The following is a 25,169-nucleotide window of genomic DNA, read 5'->3' on the forward strand; positions in this document are numbered from 1 at the left end:
CTTCAGCTGGTCAAAGACAGGTTTACATTCCGGTGACCACACGAAGGGAGCACGAGAACGAAGCAAGTTGTGTAAAGAAGCAGCTATAGAGGCGAAGGCACGTATAAATCAGCGAACATAGGAGGCGATACCAAGAGAACTGCGGAGTTCTTTGGACTTTTCTGGTAGAGCAAAGTGAAGCACCGCCAAAATTTTGTCAGGATCAAGTCGAATACCATCCTTGCTCCCAATATGACTTAACACCTTGATCCCCTTGTTTGCCACTTTTTGGTGTTGAACTGAAAGCCAGCGTTAGCGAGGCATGTGAGAACCTCGTCCAGACGTTGCAGCTGTTGTGCAAATGTCGATGAGAAAATAGCGATATCGTCCAGATATCACAAGCATGTCTTCCATTTCAGGCCACACTTCAGGCCGCACTTCATGCCCATGCCACACAGAACAGTGTCAGTCAGGTGCTCAAAAGTTGCGGGAGCATTGCAGAGGCCGAAGGACACGACTCATAAGGACCATCTGGGGTTGCAAACGCTGTTTTTTATTATTTGTCTTCGCACATCGGAATTCGTCAGTAACCTGAACGCAGATAAAGAGTGGAGAAGTACTCGGCATCTTGCAGAGAATCGAGGGCATCGTCAGTGCGAGGCATAGGGTATAAATCCTTGCGCGAGATCTTGTTGAGCTCTCGGTAATCGACACAAAATCGCACGGAGCCATCTCTCTTTCGGACAGAAACGGTAGGAGACGACCAAGGGCTAGCAGAGGGGTGGATTACCTCACGTTGCAGCATGTTGGCGATGTTTTCCTCAATAATTTTGCGCTCGGCTAGAGACACGTGATACGGCCGGCAACGTACGATGGATCTGCCATCTGTCAGAATTCGATGCGCTGTAACGGAAGTCTGTCATAATGTTGAAGAATGGGCGTCAAATGAACTTTTATGCTTCTTCAGCAAAGTGAGTAACTGTTACGTCTGCGAAGGGGTCAAGTCAGGCTTATTACGGCAGCAAGAGCGGAGGTAGAGAGAGAATGTCCAGCAGACGGGATTTCAGAGGAAGCAGCCCAAAGGGGAACGACAGAGAGAGGCTCGGAATCAACAACGCAAGCCAAAGTGTCGTCTTTAGAAAGACGAATTTTCTCACGCGTTGTGTTCCTTGCGGCGAAAAGCGCAGACCCATTGTCAAATCTAACTAGGCCTGATACAATGGCTATACCCTTTGTGAAACAATGCACAGAATATAAAATTAACGCATCTCCATGGTCGATGACGTCAGATGTGATGGTCAGAATTTGCCTGGAGCTTCGAGATAGCTCGGTATCTTCTGCAGCGGGCAGACGAAGTGGCTTGCATTTTTCGCCGCCAAAAGAATAACCGGTGCCGATCATATGCACACGTTGCCCAGAACATATAGCAGCAGAAGCAAAGGCAAGGAAATCTCATCCTAAAATGAGGCGGTGGGAGCATGGCGACAGCACAGCAAACTGTATAACGCTGTAGGTCATTGCATGCACAGTACAAAACGCGGAAGGCCGGATAGTGCCCCTTGAGCTGCAACCAGCGGCGGTCCATCGTAAGGCGTTGTAGCTTCCCTGAGACGCCTACACAAATCAGCATGCATAACAGATAATGTCGCACCGGTGTCCACCAAAGCTTCAACTTGCACACATTCAACGAACGCAGATATCATATTGTTACGTAGGAAGACGCACGCGAAAAGCTATATACAAGTATATTTACACGGGAATACGCCGCACTTGGCCAAGAGGCAACAGCCCGCGCTAGCCTCCAATCGTCGTCGTTATCTTCACACTGCTCACCTCTTCGTCATTGAAAATACTGTTCCGTAGAACTACCCCCGGCGGCAAAAGCGCCGCCCCGGAGCGACTAAAGACCGCACTCGGAAGCAGTGCAGCAGGCCTTGAGCCTACTGACGTGCACGGCATCACTAGATGCCAGAGTAGAGGACGAGGTTGAACTCACAGGGGCAATTTCGTACGTCACAGGCGTCACCTGGCGCTGCACGCGGTAGGGCCCTGTGTATCGCGAAAGGAGCTTCTCTGAAAGTCCGACGTGACGAGAGGGCGACCACAGGAGCACGAGCGCACCAGGCGAAAACTGTACGTGACGGTGGCGGGCGTTGTACTGACGCTGCTGAGTGGTTTGCGAGGCCGTCAGTCGAGCACGGGCAATCTGGCGTGCGTGGTCGGCGAGGGCGATGGGGTCGCGCGCAAACTCGCTTGTTGAGATCGCAGCAGGAGGAAGTGCCGTGTCAAGGGGCAAGGTCGGTTCGCGACCGCACAGTAGGTAAAATGGAGAAAATCCGGCGGTGTCGTGCCGGGAAGAATTATACGCAAATGTGACGTAAGGAAGGGCAATGTCCCAGTCGTGGTGGCCCTTGGAAACGTACTTGGACGTCATTATCGGTAAGAGTACGGTTTAATCGCTCTGTCAGGCCATTCGTTTGAAGATGATATAAGGGAGTCAGCTTGTGTTGAGTGGAGCAGGAACGCACAATGTCGGCGAAAACTATCGAGAGGTAGTTACGACCACGGTCAGTAAGCAGCTGTCGCGGGCGCCGTGAAGTAAGATAATGTCAAGCAAAAGAAAGTCCGCGACGTCAGTGGCGCAACTGGTAGGGAGAGCCCGCGTGATAGGGTATCGGGTGGCGTAATCAGTTGCGACGGCTACCCATTTGTTCCCGGAGGATGACGTGGGAAAGGGACCGAGGAGGTCTAATCCAACACGAAAGAACGGTTCCACAGGGACGGTGATCGGCTGGAGATGACCGGCAGGTAGCACCTGAGGTGTTTTCCGTCGCTGGCAGGGATCAAAGGCAGCAACATAGCGTCGGACGGAGCGAGCGAGACCAGGCCATTAGAAGCAGCGGCGGACGCGGTCGTACGTGCGGGTTACCCCAAGATGTCCTGCAGTGGGTGCGTCATGCATCTCAAAGAGCAGTTTGTCGCAGATGTTTTGGCACGACAAGAAGAAGATCAGATCCGTCAGAGAGGAAGTTCCTTCGGTACAGAATGCCGCCCTGGAGGACAGACATATCGGCGAACGGATGCGTCGGTACGTGTAGAGCGCCGACGCTCCATGAGTGCTCGCAGCGATAGGTCTAGGTACTGCTCATCGGCGATGTTAGCGACACAGAGAAAATGCCGTTGGCGCTACTACTGTCGGCGTCGTCAGGCTCGTCGACCGGGTAGCGAGACAGGCAGTCAGCGTCCTTGTGTAGTCGGCCAGATTTATAGGTGACAGTATACGAATATTCTTGGAGGCGTAAGGCCCAGCGACCAAGTCTTCCTGTAGGATCTTTCAGTGAGCATAACCAGCAAAGCGCGTGATAGTCTGTGACAACGGAAAAGGGTTGGCCATATAAGTATGGGCGGAACTTCGCAACGGCCCAAACTAGGGTCAGACACTCACGCTCAGTGATGGAATAGTTGCGCTCCGAGGGTGAGAGGAGCCTGCTGACGTAAGCGATAACACGGTCGTTGCCACGCTGGCGTTGTGCCAGTACTGTGCCCATTCCGTGACCTGTGCCATCAGTACGGACTGCGGTAGGCGTCAAAGGATCGAAATGTGCCAGAACGAGAGGCGTTATGGGAAAGTCGATTAGATTCGAGGATTCAGAGGCCTCGTTATCGCCCCACTGGAAAGGGACGTCTTTTTTCAAAAGCTCGGTTATTGGTTGTGCTATGGTCGCGAAATTTTTCACGACACGGCGGAAGTACGAACAAAGGCCGATGAAGCTGCGCACATCATTGACACACTTCGAAACAGGGAAGTGCGTAACAGCATGGATCTTGCCTGGGTCCGGTTGCACTCCGTTTGCGTCAACGAGATGTCCAAGAACGATAATCTGGCGACGGCCGAATTGGCACTTCGATGCGTTGAGTTGCAGACGGGGTCGACGAAAAACGTCCAGGAGTGCTGAGGGGCGCTCGAGGTGCGTAGCGAACGTTGGGGAGAATACTATAACGTCGTCCAAGTAGCACAAGCACGTGGACCATTTGAAACCGTGAAAAAGGGAGTCCGTCATGCGTTCAAAAGTGGCAGGAGCGTTACATAGACCAAATAGCATTACTTTGAATTGATAAAGACCGTCGCGTGTTGCAAAAGCACTCTTCTCGCAGTCGAGATCATCCAATTTGCCAGTAGCCGGGGCGAAGGTCAATAGAGGAGTAGTAACGAGCACCATGGAGGAAGTCAAGGGCGTCATCAATCCGAGGTAGGGGATAGACGTCCTTTTTGGTAACCCTGTTAAGGTGCTGATAATCCCCACAAAAGCGCCATGAGCCGTCCTTCTTTCTTACCAGTACAACAGGTGACGCCCATGGACTACATGACGGTTGAATAATGTTCTTGGCAAGCATTTTGAAAACGTCTGCGTGAATAACTCGACGCTCAGCCGGTGACACTCGATACGCGCGGCAATGAATAGGAGGGGCATCGCCGGTATTAATGCGATGTTTAACAGCTGTAGTTTGGGCCAAAGCACGATCGTTAAAGTCAAAAATATCGTGGTAGGAAAACAGCACGCGGTAAAGCTCATGAGCGTGCTCGGACGGCATGTGAGGCGCAATCATCTTCTGTAAGTCGGCGATGGTACAAGTTGCCGACTGCGTTGGTAGATGTGGATCGGCTGAATTGTCGTCGACTGCAATAGATGCTACAGAGTGATCCTCGAATGAGCAAAGCTGGGCCAGAGACATGCCGCGTGGCAGCACTTGTGTCGTCAAGCCAAAATTGACCACTGGCAGGCAGACGCAATTCGCCGTAATAGATAAAACTGTATGAGGTACTGCGATCCCGTGTGTAAGTAGGACGTCTTGCATCGGAGCCGCGATGTAGTGACCGTCGGGCACAGGTGGGGATGACACTAAGTCAACGTAAGTCAGTGCCGAAGGTGGCAAGCGAACGAAGTCGACGGAACTGAGGCGACTGGGGTGTGGTTCAGCGGGATCAAGAACTGGCAGGTCAAGGCGGAGAGTACTGGCGGAACAATCGATGAGAGCAGAATGTGTGGAGAGGAAGTCTAAGCCGAGGATGATGCCGTGGGGACACTGGGCGATGACTGAATAGCACGATAGTGGAGCGATCAGCGCAGGAGACACGGGCGGCACACATACCAATTACGGGGGCTGTTCCGCCATGGGCGACACGGACAACAGGCGTCGTGGCGGGCGTGATTATCTTCTTCAGGCGGTTACGAAGAACAGCGCTCATTACCAACAGATGCGCCCCAGTGGCTATAAGAGCAGATGCAGAAACACCGTCGACTTGCACGTCAAGAAGGTTCAGATGAGTGGGCAACGTCAGTAGAGGATTTGGCGGCGTAGGGAACAATGCAGCCTCACCTCGAGGCGCTGCATCCTCTAGTTTTCCGGCTGGGAGCGTCGTGCGAAGGCAGTCGGCGAATAGGAGCGACGGGGCTGGGGAGAGCGAGATTGTCGATGTTGGGGCGAAGGCGAACGAGAATTGGGGCGGTTCGGCGCAGGAGAATCAGTGGCGGCATTATCGGAGCGTGCGGCATAGGGACGAGAAGGGCCACCTGGGGGACGAGAGTAGGCAGTATAAGTAGACCGGGTCGGGGAACTCCAGCGAATGGGACAGTGCCGAGAAATGTGCCCGGTTCGATGTCAGTGAAAACAAATCGGCTTGTCGTCAGCAGTGCGCCATTCAGATGGGTTGCGGAAACGTGGTGGGTAAGAAGATGCGGGACGGGGCGGAATCGAAGAAGCCGGGTGGGTATCAGGGCGATGGGCCGAGCAGATGGTGTGAAGACCCATGTTTTCGAACTCGTGGCGGACAACTGCCTAGATAAGGGAAACCGTGATTGCAGGTGCGTTGGTGGGGCTGGAGTCGAAGGCAGCCGGATAGGCAGCCTCACGCCGGACGATCCTTGCAACATCGCCAGTGTTGTTGGTACGAGGAGCGTCGGCACACGAAGATGCCGCTGGGGTATTGGGCACACGGGCAAACTGCTGGTTGATACACCGGCTTTTAGCGAGTTCCAGGCGGCGGCACTTTTTTATAACTGCATCCGCCGTCGCCACGTTGTTGAAAACGAGCAAGTTGAAGGCGTCATCGGCAATGCCTTGGAGGATGTGGGAAACCTTGTCGGAATCAGTCATATTTGCATCAAGTTTGCGGCACAGAGCCAAGACATCCTGAATGTACGTGACGTAGAGCTCCGTTGACATCTGCACACGGCTGGATAACCCCTTCTGTGCGGCAAGTTGGTGACCGTATGGGTTGCCGAACAAGACTCGGAGCTTTTCCTTAAGCGAATCCCAACTGGTGAGCTCATTTTCGTGCGTCCGAAACCAAACTCTAGGTGTGCCACCGAGGTAAAAGACTACGTTGGCGAGCATAATAGTAGGGTCCTACCGGTTATTACGGCTGACGTGTTTGTACAGGCTGATCTAGTCCTCGACGTCTTCCTCATCTATGCCCGAGAATACGCCATGATCATGGAGAGAGTGATGTAGGACGTCGAAGTGGCAGCAGGTGTCGGAGCCGGCTGAGTCGAGTTATCATCGCCGGGAGCCATGACGGAAGGCTCGACGTACCGTCCACTGCGAAGCTCCGTGACGAGGTACAGGGAACGTCCACCGCCACCAGATATGTTACGTAGGAAGACGCAGGCGAAAAGCTATATACACCTACACAGGGGAATACGCCCCACTTGGCCAAGAGGCAACAGCCCGCGCTAGCATCCAATCGTCGTCGTCGTCTTCACACTGCTCGCCTCTTCGTCATCGCAAATACTGTTCCGTAGCAATATTACAAAGGCGCGTTGGAGGAATCGTAGCCCTGTCGGTAAATGCAGTTTTCTCTCCGAAAACTGCATTACTTAGTTTTCTGGGCGGCGGTCAGAGGTGAACAAGGTATGCCGGAGCGGTGACAAGGAGCGGCGGAAGGGCGAAGGTGAGTGGCATCTGGTGCTGCGGTAATCGTTCAGTCTCTCGATCTTTGCGGGCGGAGATGTGGAACGATGCGGAGGGGACGCGTAACGATGGCTTTGAGAAGGGACCCCACCAGAAACCGCATCGCGTTCACACGTGTCGTACCGGCGACGCTGATATTGTTGGCGCTTGCGGCAAAAACACGATATAAGGCCGCGACAACCACAGTAAGAGCGGACGAGATGATCGTCAAGGCGGCTAGTAGGTGGCGCTCGATGTGCTGGAAGATAGTGCGGTAAGATGAGGCGACGGAAGCTCAAGTGCCTCTACCCACATACCTGGGCGTATGTGGGCAGAGGCAGCATTGAACGGACGCCGGTTGGAGGCGAGGAGCAGGAGGATCCGCATGTACAGAGCAAGCCATGGACGGGAGCGTTTGATGACGTCGGGCGAAGCTGCGCCAGAAGGCTGAGGAGGAAGGACGAACGTAGACGAAAAGCCGGGTGAATGAAGTTCCTCGCAGGTGATCGCCCGAATGATTACATGCAGGTCGGGGTGAGACGTAGAAAGGTGTTCGCAGTCCGGCTGCAAGCGTACGGACTCGAGCTAGTCGAGGCGCTGGCACGTCAAGACGATATCACCAACGGTAGTCGGGCTCCTCACGGCAAACGCGTTGAAGGCCACAGTCCCAATACCTTGAAAAATATGACGCACCCTGTCCGACTATGCCATATCATCACTGACACGGCGCCAGAGTGCAAGCACATCCTCCATGTACGATGTGTAAACTCTCCGGAGTGTTGTTTGCGACCATCTAGAGTTTTCTTCGCAAGGGCGGAGCGAACCACCGGCGTTCCAAATACTTGCCGACGCTGCTGTTTGAAGGTTGTCCAATCGGAGAAATCAATCTCATTGTTGAAAAACCAGGTCTTCGCCACACCCATCAGATAAAACGACACATGCCGGAGCTTGAAGAGATCATACAACCGCTTAGCAGAGCTTACGCGCTCGTAATCGTGCGACCATCCCTCAACGTGTTCACCCCGAAGATCTTCACTGTGAAGCGAACGATTGGGGATCATGCTGGTGGCTACTGATGATCAATAAGGTGCTGCTTGCGGTGTCGAGATGGTTAGGGTAGAAGTGCCAGGCTTCTTGTCCTGCGGCATGCTGGCGAACAGTGGGCACAAGCGCTATCGGGAACGGGGCTCCAGGATGTAGGCCAGGCATGCACCGGACGGCTGACCAAGAAACACCTTCACCACTTGGACGTTTGTTGAGCCCTAGAGACGCGGCGAAGGACCCTCGACACAGTCCACTATGAAGATGCTCCTACACGCACGATGAAAAAGGGCACCCACATGATGACGATAATACACAGATGAAGAAGTGATCTTATCACCACCCTACGTTGACCAATCCTCATCTTGATCTCTCTCTCTCTCTCTCAATATATATATGATATGCACCAAATTTTTAAAAAATTGCCTACGGCAATCAGCACAATTCTAACCCTTCATCTAAATTACTCGATGAGGCGGCCATTACTTCTAAGTGAAATGAAAATGTTCAATTGAAGAATTAGCGCAATCACTCTCATTAACTTTCTAATTAGTTTACGCAACATATCTGAATATACGAATTTGAACCGCCGAGTTCGTGCGGCGCACCCGCTTGGAACGAATGCTCTGGACAGCACCATTTCCGAGATATTAATATTCAAAGTGCTCGTCGAAATGCTTTGGCGTTTCAGTTATCTTTTAAAAAACCGCTGTTTCATGCATTGAAGCATGAAAGTAAGCCATAGACCGCTTTGCCGTAAAAAAAAAAAAAAAAGAAATGGAGACAGTTGCGCAGACCCATATAAAGGAGAGGACAACATGGTTCACGTCAGAAGAGTTGCAAAGGGAATTCATGGTGACGACGATCTTCTGACGGCTCCCCATGGTTTTCCGAGTGCTGCGACACTTGGGAACGATTAAACGGGCACACTTGCACGGGACGTACGCGATATGCAAGGCTGGCCGCAGATGCACTAAAGCGAGCCATACGGAAAGGACAGTCGAGAGCACATGTGGGCATGCATGTATGCTCAAAGACGGAAACAGTCACTTACTCCGTAGACAGTGTCGCTGCAGGAGCCAAGGTATCGAGTGCCAATTTACGCAGGCCGTATGGCACACGAATGGACGCGGCCTCTGCGTCTGTCCAGTTTTGCTCGAGCGCCAGTCTGTACTGCCTGCGAGTGCACCGACATCAAGATTCTAATTTAGCACAACTTACTTAACCTAGCGTGCTGCTAGCTATCTCGAGACTTCAGTGCTTCAGGCGGGGAACTGCACGTCCTCTTTGACACTGACCAACTTTAGCACGGAATAACTTGCAGAGGTACAAGCACCTAGCCCTTAAGGTAACAACCATCCTTTCATTGTCTTATTCCAAGTGAAGGCCAAATATGTTCGTTATTGTGTTAGCATTGGGAGTTTAAAAGTAAAAAAAAAATGAAGATGTTTGTGCCTGAAGTGTCGGAAGCCTGTCGCTTGCTAGAGTGACCACATGCTGCTGGTGTTGTCAGCCGAAGACAGAGCCGACAATGCGAGCGGGCACTGTCGGCGGTGCCACACACGCGGAGCCAGCGCCCTGCGCTTCAACTGAAGCGCCGTGAGCTCGCGTCTAAAGCAACAAAAGGTACGCTCGACGTCAGCTCCCACTCAGAACCACCTATGTTACTGCTGTATGCGTCGGCGAGCGCTGCCCAAACCATTCCCGATCAGGGACCAAGGGAGAAGACACGTGAATAAATATTCTCTCGCGCCAGCACAATGACATCACGCAGCGCTTTCGATGGTGTCCTGTGCGATGTCAGCTACCCCGGCCGCTGTCTGGGCAAGTAGGCGTCTCCAAAAAGCCTTGGCCGGAGCGCAGGACCCAGTGCCGACAGCCAGAGAAGCTGTTTGTGCGCTGGACGGCTCCACGACGACGACTCACTTCCCCGTGGCCTCAACGACGATGACGCGTCCGGACTTGGCGACTGGTCTTCATCGCCCGCGCACCCTTACAACCGTCACGGTCAACGTCGCCGACTCCACATGCCACGTTAGCGCGTACCATGGTGCAAGCCGCGCCGGAAACTTGCAGCGTGGCCGTGTGTGAAGGCGAAGTATATACGCAAGTAAGTGCGCTCAAGGGAAAGGAACGCAGGGAACAACAAAGACGAGGGAGAAATAAAGAAGGCGTTCGGAGCGTCGGCCTCTTGGGTGCTTCTTACCATTACTGTTATACAGGGTGATAGCGTAATTCTAGTCCTTGAGCTGACTATTCAACGCGACGTGCACTACTTGCACGAGAAGTCGACACACATATTTGAATAATTCACAAAAGATACTATTTATCGTTTGAGTTGTTTACTTCAAGGCACGTATTGCAATCTACTATTTGCAGACGGTGAGTTTGAAAGGCGTATCCAATTGAAATGAATTTCTAGAATGACGGCAGCTTGCAGATATGCGTCATCAAACTTGCCATGAAACTACACTGCGGTTCCACTTACTTGAAAAAAAAAACGTTTTTACGCATTGAAGCCCTAATGTAACTCGAACGCCCATGTAATTGTTTACACACTTTGGGAAATAATATTTTAAAATTGGTGTCATGCTGATATTCATTTCAAGCAGATTCAAGATCACCGGCTACAATTCCCTTATTGCAATATTAATTAGCGAATTTGTTAAATAGTTGAGTATGCGTTTCGATTTTTCGTGCTAGTAATCTGTGTCTTTGAATAATCCAGCTCAAGGAGAAGAATTATACTATCTGTCACTGGCGTTTTTTAAAAAAATGCCATAAAATTTAAGAATGATCATCATTTCATTTATTTCATTTCATTTATTTGCTCTCAAGGCCGTGCAGGAATTACAGAGAGGAATGTCAATAGAAAAAAAAGAAGAAAAAAGGCTAATGAGGCAGCATATGGTCACAGATAGCCGACTTGAACACATCATATCTGTGATAGTGACGATGGATGCGGGAAGGGGATTCCAGTCTTGGCTTGTTTTCGGGATGAAGGCTTCGACGTATACATTGCTTTTACACTGAGGCACCCCAACCTCTATTCGATGACCAATACGGAGTGACATATGGCTCGGTGGCGAAAAAAGTGTCATTTTTAGGTCATTATTAGTGTAGTATATTTTATGAAACAGGCATAACCGGGAAATTCGACATCTAGTAGAAAGGCGAGGTAGTTCAAGCTTTTGCTTCATGCGAGAAACGCTGGCTAAGCGATAGTAGTCAGGATAAACCTAACTGAGCGGTTCTGAACCGATTCTATGGACTGTGTGAACGAGCTAGTGTACGGGTCCCATATCGATGAAGCGTACTCGAGTTTAGAACGAACGAGTGTTTTATATAGTAGTAGTTTCAACGGAACGGCAGCGAGGTGGAAATTCCGGCGAAGATAACCAAGGGGACTGTTAGCTTTGTTAATAACATGGTGGATTTGCTTCTGCCATGACGGATTATTAGTGATATGGACACCTAGATACTTGTAGCTGTCGACGAACTGAAGAGGGCAACCGTTAAGATCATAGCCCTGAGAAATGAACTGGTTAATCTTTCGACCCACCCTCATTGGTTTACATTTGTTAATGTTTAGTTTCATAAGCTATGTATCACACCAAGAAGAAATTTTATTTAGGTTAGATTGAAGAATGGAGAAGTCAGAGTCATAAGAAATTACGCGGTACAGAACGCAGTCGTCTGCAAAAAGCCTTATGTTAGAAGTAACAGAATCAGGCAGGTCATTAATATAAATTAGAAAAAGAAGAGGCCCTAGGACTGACCCCTGAGGAACACCGGATGTTACATTGCATGATTTATCATGATCATTAACAGAAACGTAATGTGTTTTATTCTGCAAGAAACATTCGATTCCACTTAAGCAACTTACAATAAAGATGGAGTGTGCTAAGTTTCAGGACTAGCAGTCGATGTGAGACGGTATTTAAAGCTTTCGAGAAGTCAAGGAAGATGCAGTCAATAACTGAAGCTCGATCTAAAGCGGAAGACAAATCAATAGTAAAGGTTAATAACTGAGTCTCACAAGAATAATTTTTATGAAAACCATGCTGCTGTGACGCAAAAAAAATTATTAGACTCGAGAAAACCAATCAGGTTGCAGTAGATCATGTGCTCGAATAACTTGCATGATAAAGAACTTAGGGAGATCGGCCGGTACTTTAAGGGGTTATGTGTATCACTAGATTTGTGGACTGGAATCACCTTCGCCGTCCTCCAGTCCTCCGGAAGTGTTGAACTCTGTAAAGGGTGTATAAAAATATATGACACGAAAGCAAATGAATATGGTACAGTACTCTTAAGGAATTTGTAATTTATGGTACCAAAACCTGCCGATGGAGAAAGTTTAGCTATTTTAATCAAATTGTATATGCCATCTAAGTCGATCGAAATCGGCTGCATCTCAGGGTACGTAAAGGCACGTGCGGACAGTGAAGTATCTATTAGTGTGTCAGAAAAAGATAGCGAGAATGTGTTGTTAAAAACCGCTCAGCAAAGCTCACGGGGGACAGGAAATGCATAGTCAATTTTCAGAACGATTTCTTTAGGTTTACGTACGTTGATAACGTTCCAAAAATTCTCAGGATTAGCTGTGAGCAGATGAGGTAGTGTTTCAGAAAAAAAGTAATTCTTGGCTGAGCGGATTGCCGTTTTATATTCAGATGTGATAGCTACATAGGTAGCTTTTGCTTTGGTTTCCCGAGACAGCTTGATGCGTCGAAAAATGCGTTTTTTCTTGTTAAGAAGCCGTTTTAAACTCAAGTTGAACCAAGGCGTCCAATTTCATGGAGATAATAGGCGAGTCGGAATATATTTTTCAGTTAGTGTTTCAACCTTGTTTTTGAAAAGGAGCCAGTGTTTTGCGATAGTCCTTTCCCAGAACTCCGGAAAAAAGAAATCGGTAAAACTTTGTAATTCGTTATTGATCGAGGAAAAACCTGCTCGACTGTAGTGACAAACTTTCTTACACTATTTTAGACGCTGGGGCGAGCGTAAGGGGATTGCAAAATGAATCACGGAATGATCGCTTGAACCAGGTATAATTGATAATGAAGAAATTGAATCAGGAGATGTGGTGAAAACGAGGTCAAGGATGTTGGCAGAATTGGTTGCATATTATATATATATATATATATATATATATATATATATATATATATATATATATATATATATATATATATATATATATATATATATATATATATATATATATATATATATTTGTGTGTGTGTGTGTGTGCGGCGGCCTGCACCGCACTAAATTGCACTTCGCTCCTCGAAGAGGCTGGACGTGTTTCGATGAGTTCCTGAACAACGCGTTGCAATGAGCTGAACGTGGTTGATGTCATAGACCCGCGAGCTCAAAGAAGGCCGACGTATAACTAAATCAGTTCTCTCGCGTTTACCGCTACATGACCAGTGATTCTTTTTCAACACCCGACACCGGTACTTGGTAGTGCGCACGAAATTATTTGATGCCACACCGGTAGTGTACTGGCCGCTGACAGAGTGGTAATTGTTTCTGACGATCGCTATGAACTTCCTCAGAAAGTCACAGCCGCTGGCTCCGTGTGCGTTCATGAACACCATTGCTGGCTTTATGAACCACAGATAGATCGGTGCCAGCACACTTTATGCACAGGCAAGAACAGAAACGAACGATTTGGTGTCACCGCGTCTTGTACTGACGCGCTCTCTGCCTATAGGCTGACCCGTTGATGATGAGTCAGCCAATGGTTCACTCAATGGTTCACTCGCACTCTTCACAGACCCGAGTGAACGAAGGCTATAGTTTCACATTTGAGTGAATATGCACGCTGTCAATCTCCGTAGGTCTCATGAGGACGTGCGTTCAATTATTTAGACGTTTAGAAGGCGCTTAACGGACGGCATTTCAAGGGGCGAGTATTATCCGAGCCCACGACTTGGGGTCTATATATAATTTTGGTAATGCACAGTGGCTGTGCTGGCAACGAAAAAAAAAGCAGTAAACCTCCATGGCAGAACGCACGCGTGTTCTGCCCTTTTCGGTATTTCACCGGCACTGCTCTCTACTAGGTCGTCTAGCAGCAACAATAGCGCTTTAAGGCGGCATGAGGCAGCGTGTTACTCTCGCGCACGTTAAACACAGCGCCCGGCAGGGCTGCCCATTAATGCTTGCTTTTCTATAAATTTGGCCTATGAAATGTCTCTGGGGCTTTTTTTCCCCCCCCTTGCCACGTCGTCATCTGTCTTTAAGAATAACGTTAAGTTTCGATAAGAATTCTGTACACAAAAGAGTGGAATTGCAGCAGCGCACTTACTCGTTGACCTTATCGGTCAGGTTTTCATTCTGACTCGGAATGCAACCGCAGAAGGCCAAGCGTACCGACCAGGACGGCTCGGAGCCCGGCGTCAGAGGCATCTTGGCGTCGAACTCTGCTTCATGCATCACAGTGGAGCCGAAAGAGCAGGCTACCGCCTCGGGGGCCAGAGGTGCGCTGCAACAAGCGGCCGCAACGCGGCGTCACTATATTCTTGGACATGTGATGACGGCGCAGACTTCAACGCCCATATCCCAGTGTACCACCGACGGAAAGCAAATGACGACCACAAAATAAGTTAGCACTTATGAACTTTATTTTCAAAGCTATAGTTTACCTCACATGATAAAGAAAGTGTTATTAATGTTGAAGGAAATGCGAGTAAAAGGTGCCTTTATAACACTGAAACATCAGTGCCAGTGAGGCGTTAGGGTTTTCAAAGTATTTTCCATCTGCCACTTTGGCGCATGAAATGCTTTTGACTGCTAATAGGCTGAATGTGAGGTTTACTTACGAAACTGGAAAATTTATAGCCCCTCGGCGAGCCTCGGTGTCATTTTGGTGGTGCCAGCAGGTGTCATTGTCAAACCGAGTCGTTTTGAGTCTTTGCGCATTTCTTGAGTTCCCCTAGGGTGCTTCGTCTCGAGGTAAACGTGGCTGTCTGGTCATTAGGGGAGCGCTAGTACGTGGCGCTAATAGTTTGATTTCATTACTATCTGTGAGTGTGCTTCTAATGAAGGGGCAGAGCTGAGTCAAAGTCGGCCGAGTCTGTTAAAAAGTCGCATGGTGAAGTTGGTCATTACGCGCGTACGTGGATGGATGGATTGATGGATGGATTGATGGATGGATGGATTGGTGGATGGATGGATTGATGGATTGAAGGATGGATGGATGGATGGATGGATGGATGGATGGAGGGATGGATGGATGGATGGATGGATGGATGTTATGAGCGTCCCCTTTGGAACGGGGCAGTGGGTTGCGCCACTAAGTTCTTGCTATTATACTGCCTAATGTCGTACCAAGGTTAAGTAAGAAAAAAAGAAAAACACTATGAACTCTCACAACCAAATTTTCTGATCCCCTATTGCGAACTTTGCTTTTGTACGTTTGCGTTTTTTGCCGTTGCCCTACTTTTCTTCCACCAATCCTCCAATCGCCTCTCACTAATCCCTATTGCGGATATGTTTACTTTTCCACTGCTCTCAGGGAGCCCAAGGGCTGAGGCCAGCGGTGCCTGAATCGACCGCTGAGTAGACGTCTTCACATTCTAAGAAAACATGCTCCATAGTTTCCCTAGCTTTACTGCAGCAAGTACATGCTTCTTGCTTCTTATATCTCGCTTTATAGGTGCGTGTTCTAAGGCATCCCGATGTCGCTTCGAAAAGTAATGAGCTTCCCTTTGAGTCATCATAAACTGTTTCTTTCCTGATTTCGGTTTTTTCCTCTTAAGTAGTTAATCATGGTAGGTTTCTTTTCCATTGCCGCCACCCATGAGACTATTTCAGCTTCTCTGACTTTCCGCTTGACGTTCTTTGTTGCTGTGTCACCCACCCTACAGGCCGCATACTTGCTGGTAAGCTTCATGATTCTTTCCCTCCACTGTGAATCAATGTTTTTCCTGCACAGATACCTCAACACTCTCCCAGCCCATTTGTGTTCTTCCATATTCATCATTCGTTCTTCATACTCAATTTTACTGCGAGCTTCCCTCACTTCAAAACTAGTCCAGCCCATATCACCCTGCGCAGCTTCATTTGTAGCCTTCCCGTGAGCATCCAATACGAGGCATCCCTCTGACCTTTGGTTCCCAGCGAATCCTGATTGTACACCTGATTTAAAGCAAACAACCGCATTTCCAAAAGTAAGTCCTGGAACCTTACACCTTTCCACATACCTCGGATCACCTCGTACCTCAGTGTGCTTCCATTATGGCTGCATTTCTCTTCACCTTGACTGTTATTGTTTTTTTTCCTGTGTTTCCATATATCTAATGCCTTTGTATATCCATATACCAAAGTATTCACATTCTGTACCCGATGTATTTCCTGGCCCTGTATTGCCACTGACCCCCCCCCCCCCTCCCGTTCACTATTTTCACTCAATACCATGACACCTAATTTTCTAACACTAAATTTCAAACCTAAATTGTTGGCTTCCGGTCCACAGATATTAGCCAGACGTTGCAATCACTTTGCTTGTTAGCTAGCAAGACAATGTCGTCCGCATAAAATAAACCTGGAAGCTGCTGCTCTACTACTGTACCCGCCCGTTCGTATCAGAGATTAAATCCGATATTACTTCCTTCTAGCGCCCTCTCCATCCTCACTATGTACATTATAAACAGCAATGGGGATAGAGGGCACCCCTGCCTCAGTCCCTTCTTGATGTTAACTTTCTCCTCGCTCCTCATCCCTTCCCATTGAACGCAAGCGGTAGTTTTTAGGAATATCTCTCAAAACCTGCAGACAATCGTCACCGAAACCTCCACCTTCCCGAATATTCAACAAGATGTTGTGGTCTACGTTGTCATAGGCTCCTGTAATGTCTAAAAAGTCACATATAACGGTCTGCTTTCTACTTTTGATATTTCAATATACTGAGTAAGAACAAATAAGTTATTATCTAAACGCCTACCTATTCTGAAGCCATTCTGAAGTTCTCCCAAAATTCCATTATTCTCTGTGCATGCTTGCAGCTTTAATTTGATTGCCTGCATTGCTAGCCTGTATATTACCGATGTAATGGTCAACGATCTATAACAGTGACTTCTATCTCCCCCCCCCCCCCTTACCTTTATAAAGTAAATTCATTCTACTTTGTCACCAACTGTGTGGTATTCGTCTATCTTTTCTTCTGTTCTAAAGTTTTTCCACTGCTTTCAGCAGAGTTTCCTTACTTGTTGGTTCTAGTTCATTAATCAGCCTAAAGGGAACCTCGTCTAGCCCTATGGCTTTGCAATAAGGAATCTTTTCGTCGGCTTCCTTCCAGTTGGAATTTGTGAGCCCCAGCTCCTATTCCATCTGGTTCTCCTTCATGCTCTTTTTTTCTGCAAATCCAACCTCGTCATTGCCTTGGAAAGATTTGGCTGTTATTTTGCGGATGTAATTAATTGCCGCTTCTCGTTTCAGTGTGTTTCCATCTTCGTCTAGGATAGGCTGTTTTATTTTTGTTGACGTCATGCCTAATAATTTTATGTGGTTCCAAATTATTCTAGGTGCGGCCTTCTTTTTCTCACGTATTTCTGACAACCAACGTTCACTTCCCCGTTTTATCTTTGCTTGCACCAGTATTTGAACCATAGACTTTTTGTCCCGGTATATTTCCAATTAACTGGCTACTTCATCCTGCGGAAACTGCGCCTTCTTTGCCTGCCTGTGCTATCGGGATGCTTTCTATCGTTCAGCGATCGCTTCTCGTAACTCCCTGTTCCACCATCGTTTCCGTTTCTTTTTTCCTTTCCAACGAACATGTTGGCTCTCTTTCCGTATTTCTGCCGTTATTACACTTGGAAACTCCGTTTATTCCCACTCTTTACCATCTGCCAAGTTCTTCCTCGACTCTAGTGACTATATATTTGTTATTTGTTCAGCGTTCAAATGAGGACTGGCCACCTTGCACTGCTTGCTCTGTTTCCCAACTACATATCCCATTTTCAATATGATGCGTTTATGGTCACTCCCTATGCTGCTATACCCTTCCTCGTCAATGACACTTTCTCTCAACTTAACATGGCTTCGTTCTGTCATCAGACAGTAATTAATGGTCGATTTCCGGTTTCCCACTTCCCACGTGATCTACCCTTCCCACTTCGGCTGTGTATTCAGGACGCACCAAACGCACGTTACGCGCGTTTGGTTCGCCATCTATATGACACCCGACCACACGCGGGGCACTTTGTCCGCATTGCATAAACCGGCGGTGTAACTGGAAAAGCTGCCTAATGTAGGTCTGCAAACGCAACATCTTCCACGAGCACGTGCAGGCTGAGGACGAATAACAAAGAGCGACTGTATTCTTCAGAACTCGAAAAACAAACACCGCGAAAAAGGGCGCGCATTTATGAATCGCGATGTTCAGACGCAAGCGGTATTATTAGCGAGCGTCATCAGATTAATAATACGAAGTTATCGAACCGGTTCCTCGGCAGGCACTACACACTAGTGCAAAAATTACTAAGTAGGGTCAGCATAATTAGATAGGCTTCTCCGCAAACACTGCAATGAACCGATTCCGCCGACTACGATTCGAGGCACGGCGCTCCAAAAGGACCGGGATCGCATTACGAGACGCACAGATACAGATATAAGAAATCTAGGGGCGAAACTCACAAAGCTATTAGTTCGTAAGCGCCGTTTGTCATTGGCCAGCTGCCTTCACTAAGAAAATATCCAACGCGAGGACTGGCTGTGATCTGCTCTTACCTGTGATCTGCACTTACAAAGGCTTTTAGCGTATTAAGGACGTTCTTGTGAACACGAGTGCCGATGAAATAGCAGGCAAGTGGAAAGCGCTGCCACGACATTGCATTGAATCGCCCTATTGGGATTCAGGATACTTGGTATTCAGGCGCACTAGCTCTGAATACTTTCAAGTATTCAGGGCTAGTATATGCACATGTTACTTGCTCTCATTTCTCTCGTGCTAAGTTGTGTTGTAGGTATCGTTTCAAGAAACACGTGGCGCCAAAAAACCGATACGAAGTGACTGCTCACGTTCAAGTGGGCATTTGCGTTACTCGATACATAACAGCTGCTCTATGGGGAACCAGCGCTGGATAGGCGGCGCGTCGAAAAGAGCGCGTTGCACGCCGCCCTGGCGACGAAACGCGGCACATTCAAGCCTCTCGACCAGACGACACGTCCGCGGCCGTTTCATAGTTCGCACATACGGTTCGCATGTTTCCGTTTTCGCGCCGCTTCAAGTGGACAGTTTTCGTAAAGAAGCTAGCGCCATGAAGTGAAGAAATGACGAAAGAAGCTTTTTAAGCGTTATATATTTTTCACAGTGTGTCGCGGAGAGCACGTACGTTCGTTTAACGGTTGCGCCGTGTGCCGTTCCCATGCTTTTGTGGCAGCCTGCCTCGCAAATCTAGCAGCCAAGGCGCCGGTCTTGCTGCGCTATGGTTTCTGAAGTATTAGTTGGCCTGAAGACATTCCATACTTCTCTGGCTAGACATAAGAAATTCTGATGTTACTTGGCCACAGCAGTCAATGGAGAAGAAAGCTTTATCGCATCAGCTGACTCGGACAAACAAAGGTTTGAGTGCTCTGCTGCTTGATCCGCAACAACCCTGGCTACATTTAGCACTAATTACATAAATTTACCGGATGCATCTCAGCGCCGAGTCCTCATCCGCATGCGCATATTTAAAAACACATAGGCGGCTTAGTCGCGCGTGCGCCGGCAGTATGCGCACACAACTCGTGTTACAAGGCAGCTTCCTTGCCACATAATTCTTGGCAATGAATGGAAACTATTTACCTTTCGTATCGTTCGCTTGGTGTGGTGGCATTGGAAGTAGCTTGGCGGTAGTATATATGCCGGATGGTGCATGCTATTGCTCATATTGTTTTCGACGAAATACCGACTGCAGATTCTGTTGTTCGGTACTGGCTGCCACGGCTGACCGTCTTCATTATCGAATAAACCAAGCACACACGCGAAATTCGATTTAGAAACCAGCCCGACATCGCTTGACAGGGCGACAAGACGGGAACCTACTCGGCTCGCCTGACTGCTTGGATGCAACGCCGCCTCCATTCTTGTTCGTAAGGTTTAGATGGAAAAACGCAGAAGGATACATCCTCCCTCATTCCGACGTAGTTGTGACACTTGTATACGCAAGAGTACCGGCGGCGTCCTTTTGTTTTCTTTCGACTTTGAGCGCACGCAACGCCGCTACCAGCAGCAATTTTCGTCCGCGGGAGCGGCTGCATTGTGCACGTTCTGACCGCCAGGGTGGCGCTGCAGGCGTCGTAAAAGCTCCAGCGCTGGTTCCCCATGGGAATTCTGAAGCCCTTGGAAGCTAAGGTGATGCTCAGCTTGCGATTCTTGCACGGCAAAGATGCGACGTGCTCTTGAAAAAAAAAGTTTTTTTTCAAGCGCATTCAAAGGGGGACAGAAATTGGGAGTAACGCCAGTTCTACACCGAGTGTAATCTATTGTGGTGTTTGCTACTCACGAATCGAAGGCATTGTCAAGTCCACGTGCAGTGACGGTATCGGGGACAAGCGCGATACATTCCTCCATCCCGATCTCGCACGCCAGGTTGGCGAGCAGGACAGGTGCCTTCTGACTGTACAAGAGAAAAACGAGTGGAAATTAAGCCATCGGGAGAAACTGAAGCACGTTGCGCTGCACTACCGGTGTTTTACTTTATTTAACGTAACACACACACACACACACACACACACACACACACACACACACACACACACACACACACACACACACACACACACACACACACACACACACACACACACACACACACACACACACACACACACACACACACACACGCACACGCACGCACACACACACACACACACACACACACACACACACACACACACACACACACACACACACACACACACACACACACACACACACACACACACACACACACACACACACACACACACACACACGATCAGTGTGAAACAAAAGAGAAAACAATCAGTTGATTCCTTTTTGAGAGCAACTGGCCATAGTACGAAAGTGAAACGTGTATCCTAGGAAGCAGAGCCATTTTAAATGCAAAGCCATAAATGTGCACTATTTCTTATCTTCACTTTCGCGCGAAGCAATCGCAGCGATAGGAAGCACGCGAGGCCTGAGCTTAAACAGCACGCCGAGGAGACCTACCAGGCGACCGGCCCCTCGGGGCCACTTTGCGTGTGTGTTCGCGGGCTTCTTTCACGCTCTGAAAAACACGTTTATGTAGCACGTATTGAGCAAAACAGAAAACTGTATGGGTAATTTGTCAGGTTGCTCTACAATTTTCTCACCGACTCTTTCATCAAATTATAATATTTGAGAAACTGAATAATTCATTAAGACTAATGTAATTATTAGTTCTCCCAAGGCAAGGTAGCGGGGCGCGATTCCACTTCTCCTAAAGCAGCTACGCATAGACCGGCAGCGCGCTTTTATCTTGGAGGTAATGTGCGTTGGGGTTCGAAGGCTAGCCGATCTTGGAAAGCTCATGGGTTCGCGGGTGCTGTGTTGTCACGTGCCTAGTTCGTCTTGAAGCGAGAGGCAGCGCGAATGGGAATTCATCCAGCCGTCGTGCTAACAGCGGGTGTCCGCGGTCATCGAGTGAGATGCGTTCATGATTGCGAAATCGTGGTACCACGCCTGGTAATTTCATTAGTAAGCGAATGTTTACAAGCTTATACGGCCGATAAAGCTAATATCCTTACTTCGCATAGCCGTCTAATAATTGCTGTCGCAATCAGTGCTTCGCCTTTCGGCTGAAATAGCGAGTTTTCTTGTTTATCTGTCTATTCATATACAAGGTGATACATATTAAGTTTTGCGAAAATATTAAAACCCTCCTGTGACAGATAACATAATTCTTGTCCTTGAGCTGTATTATCGAGCACCAGTTCTCCCCAAAGTGAGGAATGATATACATGGGCGTTGCAGTTACTTACCTGATTTGATGCATAAAAGAGCGTCTGGTTAAAAAAATTAAGTGGCACAGCGCATTTTTACGCCAAGTTTATGGCGCCTATCTCCAAAGTGGCACCGTTCAGTAAATTCATTCTATGTAGACACACCTTGCAAACTCACCGGTTACAATTGGTAAATTGCAATACGCCGTAAAGTAATAAATTCGATATATAATTAGCGAATGTTTGTTAATTAGTTAAATATGTGTTTCGATTTCTCATACAAGTAATCTCCGCCCCTCCGAATAATCCAGTTCAATGACTAGAATTATGGTATCTGCAACAAGCTATTTCTCAAAATTTTGTAAAACTTAAATATAATTACGCCGCACTATGTGTTCATGTGACTTGTGCCGAAATATAAATATGCAAGTGCCACTTAGCTGGACAAAACCAACGTAATGTTTGCATTCGCTTGAATAAAGTCAGACAATTTTTTTTCCGCTTAATTGAATAGTTATTATCACTTATCAACTTCTCAAGTAATATTTTCAGAGCACAAGTATGTACATGTGGTTATACATGGGTCACTGGGTGCATGCGTGTGTTCATACGAGTACATAAATATAGGCCACTCGGCCTGTGCTGGCCTCCAATGAACCTCTCCGATGCCAACTTGGGTCCCTGGTGATGTGCCCGCAGGTGTGTGACGCTCTTCAATGAACGCCTTTGTCGCCAACTAGGGTAGCTGGGTGTGTGCCTCTGGGAACGTGGCACTCTACAGCGAAGAAAAAAATATCCCTTAAGTTTCTCCGATGCTGAGTTGAAACAAGCCCACGCCACAAGGGTTCCCCAAGGACGGCAACTCGATGCATTACCAGGCTGCACCACAAATGCACTGTGTGTATGCCGCTGTTTAATAAAGGCGTTTCTCGCCAGCGCTTTAACGAGCTGCGCCATTAACGCTCCGGGTATGTGTCACTCTTCAATAAACCTCTCAGCAACTTGGGTCGCTGAGTGTGCGGCTGAGCGAGGAAACAATTCTTAGCGTTCGCAGGCACCGACGCGCCACGCTTCTCGTCTCGGAGGCTACGCGCGGGCTTCTCGGCAGCGCCACTAGATGGCGCAGTGCGTCCAGAAAAAAAAAGGAACGCGATAGAGGAGGGCGGTTGCAGCATGACGCGTTTCTCAGGCTTCGCACGCACCCGGGCACCATGCATTTCGGTGACCACGAGCAGGCTTCAGGCGGCCGAGGTGCTAGATGGCCCCGAGTGTTCCTAGAGAAGCGTGAAGGAGGAATTCCGCCAGCAGTACACGCCTCATGTGTGGCTCGTTTCGACGGTGGCAAAGCGTTGCGTCGCTATATTGATTCAATGCTTCTGCATTACCGTAGACAGTCATCGTCAGACGGGTTATTGCCGCAGTTTTTACAGCGAAGCGGTATGCGGCTCAGATCCGGAGTTTCGGCACGTCTGTGTGCAGAAACTACAGTGCGTGGGCCGATCCTGCTCATAGTGCAGAAACGGTCCAAGCTCAGTGGCGCAAATCCCTGCCGGCTCGGGAACTGTAACGCGCCCTTTAAGCATCCTTATCACACCTGGGACCCAAGGAGGTCCCAGACGAAAGGGTAAGGACAGATATTTTTGAAGAAACACATGTTTTGTTGAGCTTTTTCAAAAAGGACCGTTAAAACTCTCGGCGTCAACCACGCGAACTCGCGCGTGCCACTGCTCACGCCTTCATCGTCGTTGACTTCTTCCACAGCTGTGTACGTTGGCGCTTATTCCAGCGTGGAATGTAACTTGTCCTAATTGGGAGGCCGCGTTTGCGGGGGTATGAGCCATTCACAGTCCTAGTGACATACGAGCTTTATTAACAGAGGTGATACGCGAATGTGTGTGCGTACCTGTATCGTCACGATGACCACAGATTAAGTCAATAAATATTCGTACCTTTGTTCAAAACTCTGTTTCACCTCTGTGTCGTGCGCTAATCAACTTCGCTGGTCACCCACCTTAAGAGTGGAATGACTGCATTTTTCCGATAGCTTCCAAAGAATATTCTGCACAGTCGGATATCAGATTTTATAAATAGACATGCATTAGCGAAAGGGAAATTTGGCTGCGTTAAATACGAGTCGGTCGAGTCCGCATTGCTAGAATAGAAATACTGCATAATTCTACAGCTTGAAAATAAACGCAATGTACGCGGTGCATTTGTATAGACTTCTCTAAGGCTTTCGAGCTTGAAAATCGCAGTATCTTACTCAGAACGCTTAATATAGGCGGTATTTGGGACCAGGCTTCGTTATTATTAAAATCCTACTTACCGCAACAAAAAACAGAGTGCGCAAATAGATAATGCGAACTGAGACTCCGAAGTCGTCCCCTGCGCTGTTCCGCAAAGCAGTTTTCTGGGACCTCCTCTTTAACTTGTACCTTAAATGGCAACTTCGGTGATTTTTCGACCATGTCAAGGTAATGGAATGTGTAGGTTCCGGAGACCTCCTGTTATGCGCCTGATACTATAACTGTCTGCAAATTCGAACTTTAAGCAGCAAAGAAAAAAAAAAGGCGCGAAAGCCAAACCGATACCTCACCAAGCAGCCGAGCAAATCTCTTCATGTGTAAAGCCCCCTAAACTTCGTAAAGTAGCGACACTCTCCTCCTCCGCCTTCACTCCTCCTCTTTTCTCCTCTCTTTCACGCTCCCTCCTCGACCGTGCCGTCGCCTACATTGCTCGAGCGTAGTAACGGCGCCAACATGCGCTCCTCGCCGCTCCGTAGACGCTCCTCGAGCAAAAATGGCGCTGATGCATGGCGCGAGGGCCCACGTGTTGCTGTTAGGCCAATAGCGACGCGCCATCGGCCTCGGCCAGAGCGCGCGAGGAGGAGGCGGCATTCTTCAAAGCGTGGCAGTACTTTACGAAGTTTAAGGGGCTTTATTCATGTGATGTCACGAGCGCCCCCCGCGGAGAAGGCGTGTAAGGCATGCCGGTCTCGCCCGCTGGGCGAACAAAACCAGCGAAGTGTAGACGTTCAGCTGATTCATGACCGCGCCCAACCATCGGCATGACGGAAGTGTTTGTAGCGACCGTCCGTCACTTCGTTGTCCCCGCTTCTTGGAAATGCGGTTTCCCTCGCCGTGGGGGTCGTTGCAACCTGCTCTCCCAACGGGGGCGCCACCAGAGCCACTCGCGAAACCTGCTTTTCATTTTGAGCCAGCCGTCTGTCCGCTCTCAACCTGTTAAAACGTGT

General features: G+C 48.6%; 1 protein-coding gene across 6 annotated transcripts in view; it reads right to left on the reverse strand.

Moving 5' to 3' along the window:
* LOC142572837 (uncharacterized) overlaps positions 1 to 25,169 on the reverse strand; it is a 246,432-nt gene that overhangs the window by 6,975 nt on the left and 214,288 nt on the right. For 4 of the 6 annotated variants that reach the window (XM_075682226.1, XM_075682227.1, XM_075682229.1 and 1 more), the window contains 3 exons: positions 20,476 to 20,589; positions 14,292 to 14,468; positions 9,026 to 9,148 (listed from right to left, as the gene is read on the reverse strand). In XM_075682226.1, the coding sequence (XP_075538341.1) occupies positions 9,026 to 9,148; positions 14,292 to 14,468; positions 20,476 to 20,589 (414 nt within the window). The remainder of the gene's footprint in view (positions 1 to 9,025; positions 9,149 to 14,291; positions 14,469 to 20,475; positions 20,590 to 25,169) is intronic. The other 2 variants (XM_075682228.1, XM_075682230.1) reach the window with 2 other exon arrangements.

This window comes from Dermacentor variabilis, chromosome 2, assembly GCF_050947875.1.
Source record: "Dermacentor variabilis isolate Ectoservices chromosome 2, ASM5094787v1, whole genome shotgun sequence".
NCBI lineage: Eukaryota > Metazoa > Arthropoda > Arachnida > Ixodida > Ixodidae > Dermacentor > Dermacentor variabilis.